Source organism: Hermetia illucens, chromosome 2 (assembly GCF_905115235.1).
Source record: "Hermetia illucens chromosome 2, iHerIll2.2.curated.20191125, whole genome shotgun sequence".
In the NCBI taxonomy this organism is placed as follows: Eukaryota; Metazoa; Arthropoda; class Insecta; order Diptera; family Stratiomyidae; genus Hermetia; species Hermetia illucens.
In genome coordinates this window covers 17,995,574-18,006,427 of record NC_051850.1, presented here as the reverse complement: position 1 = coordinate 18,006,427, position 10,854 = coordinate 17,995,574, and the positions used below count along the sequence as shown (strand labels likewise).

The 10,854-nt window shown below is 43.8% G+C and overlaps 1 protein-coding gene across 1 annotated transcript; it reads left to right on the top strand.

Annotated features, from left to right (window-relative positions):
- The first annotated feature begins 1,604 nt into the window (after window positions 1–1,604).
- Window positions 1,605–10,563, top strand: LOC119647689. The gene is made up of 3 exons (XM_038048772.1): window positions 1,605–1,898; window positions 1,954–2,043; window positions 8,053–10,563. Exons 1-3 carry the CDS (start codon window positions 1,605–1,607, stop codon window positions 10,561–10,563), a joined length of 2,895 nt encoding a protein of 964 aa, XP_037904700.1.
- The last annotated feature ends 291 nt before the right edge of the window (window positions 10,564–10,854 follow it).

Here is a 10,854-nt window from a genome sequence, read left to right as displayed (position 1 = left end):
CTATGTTTCATCTTTCGATATTCGTAAATGGAGGAAAAATGGTTGAGTTGCAAACGTCACAATTTCGAGGAGGAAACCTTTCTGCGAATTATTACGTGACTCTGCTCTCGCGACGATATAAAAGCAATCTAAGGATAGTTTTATTAGGCCAGTTCTGCGACTTGATGCCGCAGCGTCTTCTTAAAAAAACTCTTCGTCTTCGAGCACATTTTGGTTGTTTGGTTCTGCTAACAGTGACTGGTTTCATAGGATGATGGTATTTGTCTAATTCCCTTGAATTGACAATCTAAACTATTTTACCCTTTTCACTTCTGTCGATTTTCTCTACATTGGGGACCCACGGTCATATTAGATTAGGTCAATTAGGTGCAAATGTAAGTAAGCTAAATTTTATACTGAGAGAGCAAGGCGAATAGGAAACACTTACAAACGAAGATGTTACTTTGAACCAGTGGCTTAACACGCTATGATCACATCCGAAATGCGGATATTCACGATCGATATGGGGTTGCACCGATCGTGGTAAAATGCAAGAGAGGCGTCTTCGATGGTGAGTCCTTGAGAATTTAACGTGAGGACCTGTCTGGAAGACTAAATCCCACGATCTTCTTAAGACACGAATTGATTTTGGGACCACAATCAGAGCCCCGGTGTGACAAGCAACAACGGTACCAGTCTATACCAAGTGCATGGCTTAGCATTCATACTGGTGGATGCAAAGCCTACCTAAATCTCTACCGAACTAAGCAGCTATCTCGGTTCCCATGATACCACTTTGCCACTTCAGATGAGTCCCCGTGCAGACTCGGGTCTAATCGCCCTGATTAGGCCTTTGGAGCATTTGCCTACTGCGTCACGGCCGGCAAGCCAAAGTGAGTACAGCGTCTCCCGGCGCCACCACTATGGAGGGTTTCCTCGGCCACTTGGTTTTGGTTTGGCCAACAGGGTTGTCGCCCCTTCTTCCTCACCGCCACCTCTGAGCACCACGTCTTCGATAGTATGGTCGCACAATTAGCGCTAACAAGAATTCACTTGCCAAGATGGTGTGAACATCAAAGGCGATGGGAAACGACCAAAAGGCCGGCTAAGACAACGGTGGGTTGATTCACTGGATGGTGGCTTGAAAGCCTCACGACGGCACTTTTTCAGAATAGAGAGGCACAACCGATCAAAATAAGCCGAACCCGCTTCATAACGGGACAATGGCTGAAGAAGAAAATGAAGAATTTTATATAATCCCGTGTTCTGTCATCTCTCGAGAGTTAGTTGTGATCCAAGGTTATGAATGAGACTTAAATTATACCCCATCGTCAAACATTCCAAACATTCGTCTATCAACAATCTATGGCTATTGTTGAAAGGATTTTTTAGGTTGGAACGAGGTTCTTCATTTCATTTTAACTAAGCAGAATTTTCGTATATATTCTTTCTAGGCCTACTTTTAACATGTTAACATGACATCCTGTCTAAACTTCACCTTACAAACTCAAAACTTCAAGTATGTACAGACATAAAACCCAATTCTGATTCGATACTCTTCCAAACTAGCCCAATTATTCATTTTAGTGCAATTATAAATTTTTCGTAATACATCGATAAAAGCAATGCTTTGTTCAAAATGCAAAGATTTCTCTATGCATTTGCCAAATTATGACAGCTTCATTTGTGAATTTGGACATGTCTTATGCCGGTCATGTAGTGCCGAAAGCCAGGACAAAAATCGTTGCAGTATTTGCAGTGGACGCATAATCCGACAAACTGAATTATATCTGGAAGCTCATCCCAAAACGGTGTTTCGAAACGTTGAACGTGAGCCATGCAGTGAAGCTGCCAATGTTAACAATACAAGGACTGAAAAGTGTAGCCCGGATTTGATATCCCTTATGCCACGTCATGATGTGATTTCAGAGTTAGTCCCTAACGAATTAAGAATAATGTTTGGTTTTATTTCAGGAAATAATAATCACTGATTCAGAGTTCACTTCAAATGCAATATTAAATAGCGCAGATTACGCATGCGACGGCAGCAGAAATGATAATTCCGTGAGTATGACTCAATATTTCACGTACCTACCCGAAAAGGAAAGAGAAAAGAAACCTACAGTTATAGTAAAAATAGGAGATAGTAGCGGGTGCAACCACTAAATCTAAGCGTACCCAAGGCTCCCAAAAAAGAAATTGCTCATGTGTCCAACAGCGTATCCAAACTTCCAGAAAACACAAAATAACCATTCCCACCCAGTGCCAGAGTGTTGAAAACTGTGTCTACTCAAAAAATCCTCACGGCAGCAGGGAAACTCATTGGAATTTTTCTGGATATTTTACTTACAAGTATGCCAAATGACTTCTCTTGATTATGACACAGAAACATATATTAGTCCCACTGTATAGTCCAGGCTCCTTCATTGAAAAGTAGATCAGCCAATTGATAGAACCAAATGGCGAAACCAATCACGACTGGTCGACCCCGCTTATGAACGGGACAAATGCTGAAGAAAAAGAAGAAGACCTGCACAGAAACAGATTGCTTGCTTTTGGAATTCATTATGTAATAAAGAGGGCTTTTTCTATAGAAGTCCTTGGTATAGTAGGCTGGTCAAGCCACATAGACATGTAGGTTTACTCACGCGGAACACCTTGTGCTTAACCGTATATCTTCTCTTTAGGTCCTGTGGCGTAAATTGCTCCCTCAAAGCAGCGTAATTTTTTTTCTCTAGGTATGGGTTCATCCATGTCCTTGCACTATGTGCAGATCACCAACATTTAGTTCCATAGTGCCGCATCTTTTTCGAATGGAGATTTGACTATGTTGCGAAGGTCATCATTTTTTTCCACATAGTTCATTTTCAGCCCCAATGTGACGGTCTAGGTTTTCTATGTAGCTCAGGATCAATTTTGACCTTTGCAGTTTATCCGAGTTTGAAAAATGCCCATTCCTTTGGATGACAACAACCTCTGGGCGAATTCATATCCTGGCTTTCTTGCACTTCATCATGTGGCAACATTTTTTCTACCGCTTTACTTTGCTTACTTGGGACAGACACCCGGAAGCCCTTAGTTCTATTTTGGCGAGCATCTCAAATATTCTTTTTTACCTGCCTGCTGTCTTCAGCATCTCTCTGCCAATATTGTCTGGAAAGAGCTCCCCTGTGTCTGTATACCGCTGCCGCTGATGAAAGCCATCCCGTCTTTCACAAGAGAAAACTTCCATGCCCGCTTAGAAGTTGGGTAAGGGACTAATCAATCTCACTGTGCGTTCGGTTCAGTCATGGGTAAAAATTGTCAATATGACGCGCAGTAGCCCATCTGCCTCTTGGCTCATTCTGTCAAGAGAGTTGCCACTCAGTAAGGGTGCATTGACGTTCTTCACGGGCAACCACCTCTCTTAAGTTTTCGAACATACGGCGGTAGACAGCTTTACGCTCCTTGGCAAGAAGGGGAACGAAGATCGCTCCCTTGATGACCATCACGGCCGGTTCTGAGGTATATCGAATCTCAGCAGGCTATTATCCGGCCGAAGCATGGATCCCTGTGCTACTCCCGACCGATTTCCATCCTCCTCTGGCCCTCTAGCATCTCATAGAGTAGGGAATGGCCTTTCAGATGATCTTTCAACATCCGCAAGAGATAATTCGTCGCGCGGGATGAATTCTCTAATGTGCCTAGCATATCTGCCCATCTTACGGAATTAGAGGCATTTCTGACATTAAGCGTTATGAGGACCACTATCCGTCGAGATCGGCGCCTTGTGCGTCGGGTCGATGAACCGCATCCACGACCTCCAGCTTCCACTATGGATCTTCCTGCTCTGAATCAAAACTGCCTTGGGAATAAGCCCTCCACAGCGGGGTTCGCTTCAGCGGGTCTACTCCTGATGAACTTTTCGAGCACTTTCCCGGCCGTGTCAAGCATACACAGCGGTTAGTATGCAGACGGCAGCTCCGGGTCTGTTTTTCACTTGCTGATCAACGCGAATCTGACAACCTTCTAGAGACAAAGAAAAATGTTCTCCTTCAAGCAAGCGTTGAATGCCCCAGGCAGCAAGTCTGGTTGTTGCCGGAATACCAGTTTGTAAACTTCCGCCGGGATACCATCAGGACCTGGCACCTTCTTGTTTTTCATGGTGAGAACCGCTTCTTCGAGTTCTCTCATTGTGAAAAGGGGCAACCCTCAACGCTTTCTGCCCAATTGACATCAACCCGTGCAGGATGTCTGGGGAATAATGTCCGTACAATGTGGTCCATCTAGTCGGTATTTAGTATGCAGGGCTTCCGCAGAGTCCCGATTTTCTGGGTGGCAAGCCAAGTCCCCACGGGTCCTCATTCACTTCGTTGACCAGGTTCTGCCAGCCGCGAGTTTTGCTTTTATTTACCGCACTACGGAATTTCCTTTTTGCTGATCCATACTCTGCCTCCTCGTGGTACGTGCCTCCTCGTTAGCTTGTAAACATCGTGCCAAACGGCGGAACTTATGACACTCAATCCATAAGTCGGCAATTTCTGCCATCTACTAGTATAATACGTAGAAAGCTTTCCACGGCTGGAGCTCCTCCAAGGCGTGGAAACCTCACACGCTGTCGTCATCAGGGTCATCACTGAGTTTACGACAGTTTCAGTTGCAACGCTACAACCCCTCGGGGCACCCTCCAGGGCCACTCTGCCTGTTCCAGCTTCGACCAACTTGTCGATGTTCACCCTCGAGACATTCTATAGGCAGGGGAAGCGTCGCGTTGATTCTTCAACCACTTCTAACTCGATGTACTGGCAGTGACTTGCCGAGAAGCCTTGCAGGACTCGCCACTCGTCCACCGGTGAAGCCAAAGATTCCGACGTAAAAGTGATGTCAGGAATGCTTCTTTCACAGCCTCGGCGCGGAAACGGTGGCGTGGATTCGATATTTAAAACGACGAGCCCGGTTCTGGCCGCCATTTCCAAAATCCATTTTCCCCTGAAGTCCGGCTGAGGCGTCAATGGTTATACTGAACATCCACGATGCATGTTATTCATGGGGAAGGAGGGTGTCCACAACTGGTATGGCACAAAGGAGGGAGCAATCTCAACGACTAGGCAACTCAAGACCTGCTATCACAAATTATACGAGAGCTGAATATAAGCATGACGGTAATCTACAAACGGTAGGACAATTGCGGTAGCGTTACCTTGGTGAAGGATAGATCCTGGAACATCGCAATCCATAAAAACCCATTCCCCCAGCTTTCGCCCTGAACGTAGATGGCAGCGGTACCCGATAAGTCGAGATGCCATAAAGCGCGTCTCTGTTTCGGTATTGTTCGCTGATTAGCACTAGATCAGTATTTACCTCCGAAGCAAACTGCGCTAGCTACTGGTGAGCGGTTTCATTCCGGTGCATGTTAATTTGTTAAATGCGGATCATGCTATACGCGCCCTAACCCTTTCGAGTTCCGAACTTGCAGTATGTGCAACGTTCTCACCAAACGCGCCACGATCACTGCAGAGAACCCAACTTTCGCTTTTATTGCAGGTCTTCGGTTAGTGACCTATCTGACCGCTTCTCCGGCATGTTGTCTTCCTTCCCACAGCCACCACCTTGGCAGAGCTAGGCTCACCTCACCTCATTGACGTCCAAAGGGAGCTATCGACGGCTCCGGGGCTCCCAGTGTGTCCCGACGTGTACCGATCATTCGCGGTTCGCTCTTCACCGAGAGCTTTTCTCAAGGCTAGGGGGTCAGAATTACTAACTCGGACACATCGGGGATGTCACACCCCATATAGTAAGCGACCCGTTGAAGGTCTCTGACGACCCCTGAAGGGAACAGAGCCTTACATGGAATCGCTCTGAGCTTCCGAGCCAAGGAAAAGTGGAAACCCGGAGACGTGTTCTTTTGGATATATACAATGCAATCGAGTCGTATGGTCTCATAAAATTCATAAATGTATTCCAGGCCGAAATACTGGCAATAGTGGAAACCTGCGGTTGACTGGGCAATGGCCAGCGTAACATAGCCGACAGTCAAGGGGCCATTAAGGCTTTAGACTCAGTGCCGACATCCTTCGATGGGGCAGTGCAGGGATATTGTCCGTATAATGTGGTCCATTTGCTTGACTTTAAGTGGAGAGAGTTTCCGCAGAGCCCGGATTTTTCAGATTACCGTTTTATAACCGGTTCACCTCGTCAATCATGTCGTTTTTCTTTATTGCGTTGCGGAATCCCTCTCGGGAATTCCCGCTGTCCGCCAATATACGGAAAATTTACCACGTCTCAATGCCTTCGGTGTTTAGAACTACGAGCCCTGTCCTATTATAATTCTATTTTAATCAATATTAATATTTCGAGAATACGTTTACTCCTATACTCTAGGTGAGGTATGCCCCATTCATATCCCCTGGCATCGAAGTCACCCCCGACCAAGATCCGCCCTTCTGTGCTCAAGATACCGTCCTCCGGCTTCTACTCATCTTGCTCTTCCTACACCAGTCATGGTTCTATAATTTAATGCATTAAAACACCCAAACACTAATTGGGCTCGTTTCTCTGTCGCGTTCAGACCTTTGTTAAGGGGCTTCCCCATTTTTCCTACTTCCTGTTGCAAGAGAGCAGTAATGGTTGCCAAAATGTATTTCGTTGAAATTAGAAACCAGTTTCTACCCTTTCCAGCGAAGGGTAGCCAGCAGAGGACAGAAGACAGAGGATAGAGGTCGGAGGACAGAGGACAAAGAACAGAGAACGGGGGACAGAGAACAGGGAACAGAGAACAGAGAACAGAGGACAGAGGACAGAGGACAGAGGACAGAGGACAGAGGACAGAGGACAGAGGACAGAGGACAGAGGACAGAGAACAGAGGACAGAGGACAGAGGACAGAGGACAGAGGACAGAGGACAGAGGACAGAGGACAGAGGACAGAGGACAGAGGACAGAGGACAGAGGACAGAGGACAGAGGACAGAGGACAGAGGACAGAGGACAGAGGACAGAGGACAGAGGACAGAGGACAGAGGACAGAGGACAGAGGACAGAGAACAGAGAACAGAGAACAGAGAACAGAGAACAGAGAACAGAGAACAGAGAACAGAGGACAGAGGACAGAGGACAGTGGACAGAGGACAGAGGACAGAGGACGATTGTTCTCGTATTCGTTTAAGTGCTGTACTTGCAATTTCAAGGTGTATATGTGGGGTCTTGCAGTAGTTGACAGTCCTTTCAAGCGTGAACACAATTTTGTAGATGTTAACTTTCTTCCCAAATAAACAGAGCGGTGTTGTTTATTATGAAATCCTTAAACTACAATAGACTGCAGCTAATATGTTTGAACCATATTTAAAAGGAAAATCGTGCTTGAAAGGTGTGAAAAAGGAAATCTTCCCCAGACATTGTTCCCAGTTCCCCCCAGACATGTCAAAGTCCCCGACTTGCTCCACTGCATAGTGCTGAAATGACTCTTATGACATTTATATTGTCTTAGATGCCTCCGGCAATTCACTTGCTGTTTTTCAAAAATCATTGGCACTGACGAGCCTTACACTGTATGCGTACCCCTTCTTACGTCTTTCATTTTTAACTTGTACTTCTCATACCCTTCCCATAGCCATTTTGAGATAAATACCCATGCAGACTGGAAAAGTGAATGAACATATATTTACGCATCAATAGATTTCCCACTCTCTATATTTGGCATCACTATACGTGGTTTCGAGGCAAAACGGCCAGAAATGAACTGTGATCGGGCTCACCCTCAGAAAGTACTCAACACAAAAATTTGGAATTCGTTATGATGTCACTATATAGGATCTAGTCCTCAAACTGCGTCCGCAGTCCAGTCAAAGGAGCTTATCAAATTGTTGCTAAATTAATAAATTTAGAATTTTTAATGGGTGACCGTCCTTCATCTTAGTAGTACAACTGCAGTGATATATACATAATAAATGTAGGAGACGATACTGGAATGTTTGGTAGAAATCCAACTATAACTAACGAAGCTAGAAGAGATCAAATCGATCGATTTATAATAGATTTGAAAAATTAATTATGCCAGTTTCTTGCAGCGATATTATCTTTCTTTTTCTCAATTTCAGATGGCCCATACACTCTCACTTGATCCAAATCTCGATAGACTAATGCAAAACAAATCAAGTTACATAAATTGCAAATCCCGGTGGGAGTTTGAACCTGACAAGCCATTTGAAATTGACACCGACTCAGATTTATCCGACTCGAACACAGTCATTCAGCATTTAACAGAATTTCGTAAAGCAACTAATTATACACCCCCCGCTACGGTTACTGCTTACAAAGTTCGAAATGCTGAATCCTTTTACGAAGCTACAATTATCACTACATCAAAAGATCGAATATCTTCGAAAATTTCAACCACGGTCCCTAGAAGCTATACTCTGCCTTACCCGGCTCATACCATGGATGCTAGGAAAGTCCATGTTAGCACCACAACAGAAAAGGATTCAATTGTTCAACCCAAACATCCTTTGAAAACGCAAATGCCAGCATATGAAAACTCTGAGAAAAGACCTCAACGGATCATAGAATTCAGTAACAGCTTCAGTGAAAATATTCGGGAAAAACTGAAAAACGAAGTATATTCGTCATTCGATGAAGGAAAGTTGAACCCTAAAAATGAGTTCATGATTAAAGGCGTACAAGGGGACATTCCCCCACAAATAAGATTTTACGACGCAACGGCAAGAGGCAAAGATAATTTCTTATCAGATACAATAACGGCAGAGATTGAAAAAGCGCTGAAAAATTTGAATTTGTTTCCAAGAATCGTACATGGAAGCGTACGTCGTGACGAGATAGTGCGACAATCTAAATGTATCTTGCGACAGAGAATCTTGGAAGAGGTTTATTCCCCTTTCGAAGATAAGTCAGAAAGCAGTGCGACAGATAAAACCTCCGACGATAAAAATCTGGAACAACCTGATGAAATTCAAACAGAAAAAGATGAAATACAAGCAGCTGATCTACCAATCACCGAAAGTAATAACGACAAACAAGTCAACAATACCAAACAAATTGACGATACCATTATGGACAAAGCACGGACGATTGGAACGTCTACGGAATCATATCCAAAACTCAATACAGATCCTTCCATAGCTGCTGTAAGTAAGCCAAACGATAAAGATGCACATTTCGCCGAAGATGCATACATCCAAGAAGCGTCTGAATTCGCTATCCCTTCTCCATTAGAAGAGAATTCCAGCAATGAGTTGAACTCTGAAGGAAGTTGGAGGACGTCCTACAATAGTCCACTAAGTAGTACAGTTGATACTCGTAAATCAGTCAAGCTCAACACCCTGATGAACCCTATTCCTATTCTCCCAAACTCTGATCATACTTTCCCCATCAAGTCAGGGATTTCTTTTGCAAAGGTCAGTGAGCCTCTATACGATATTCCTGAAGTCAACTCAGACGGTGAGGAATTTCCCGAAAAAGTGCATGAGAATACAGTTTACTACTGTCAAGTGGAGCATACATCGCAGAAAGAAAGCTCCCCAGAACAGTCAAGGAATGGCAGACCGACAAGCAGACCAGTCGCTATTCAAGTAGGCGATTATTTTGAAAGTCCTTCGACCAATCTGGGAAACATTAAGGATATCCGCGATTTTATCCGCTTCCTTCAGAAAGAGTATTCAAACCTACGACTGAAAGATCTCAAAAACATTATCATGAACATCCCTTCAGACGAAAATACTAAAAAGAGCGTCGATTTTAAATTAAGTCGTCCAAAAGATGAACCAAATGAAACTTCACCAATCCGCTTCAGAGTTGAAGATGAAATGAAAATCCCACCACAATCTCAACCCTCTCAGCATTTATTGAAGGAAATAAACATCACAGCCTCGAGGGCTCACTTTCAGTTACTCGCCGATATGTTCTCAATTCTTCCCCAATATAAAACACTGCCTGCGACTGATAACGATATCCATACCCGCAAAAGATCTTCAGAAATTCCCAAGGCAGCTAATCTGAATATCCCAAGGAGCCCGATAATATGCCCAATTTCAAGTTGCAGTAAATTGGTATTCGTATCTGAATTTTCAAAGCACATAAAGATTGATCACGAACGAATCCCTGTGGAATGCATGGCACCTAGCATGCATAAGAATCTATTTTTCGACCCCAAACTTGGCCACTATGGCTTCAACAAATGTCACGCTATGTATCTAGTAATCGATAGAATTAAGGATCTGGGCAGCAAAGACTACAAAGATTATCTGCCGGTCTTGTTAATGTCGACGAAGATCAGCTTAGCAGATATATTGAGATCAGAAGGGAAATCTCGTAAAAGGGCCATAAAGAACAGTGACATTTGCTTGATGATCTGGTTGACTGGTCTCACCCTTCCGGATCTGCCAATCTATTACACGTTGATCGCTTGGTGCAGGAAATGCAAGGTCCCTCGGTGTCATATCGCCCACTCTGGGCAGATATACCCAATCCGGAATAAGCAGGACTATCGATCGGTTTTCAAGAGCGGTCAATTTTTGTTGTTAAGATATGAACAGTGGATGCTACTATCGAACAATGGGAACGATCTGATGGAATTACAAATAGTTATACATTAAGTCAATATTGCTATATATATTGCTGTTAGAATTATGTAAAATTAAGAGTGATTAGCTATGTGCAATGTAATCGAAGTACATATGCATTTTAGTGTTTAGATAAAGCATATAGTAAGAAGGGAAACTTCGATAAGATAGTGATAAAAACTACTGATTGATTAGAATTATTTTAAAGACTTACTTATCAAATATTTCCACCCTCGCTTTTGCCTGTGCAATCCATTATAATTATTATTCAAGTTCCTATTGCGGAGCCTAAATACTATTTGAAACCTCTCTACGGACCATCAT

Coding starts and splice junctions, on each gene's coding strand:
- LOC119647689 (XM_038048772.1), top strand. CDS start 1,605: ATGCTTTGTTCAAAATGCAAAGATTTCTCTATGCATTTGCCAAATTAT. Junction 1,899..1,953: donor CCCTTATGCCACGTCATGAT/GTGATTTCAGAG, acceptor GTTTTATTTCAG/GAAATAATAATCACTGATTC. Junction 2,044..8,052: donor GCAGCAGAAATGATAATTCC/GTGAGTATGACT, acceptor TCTCAATTTCAG/ATGGCCCATACACTCTCACT.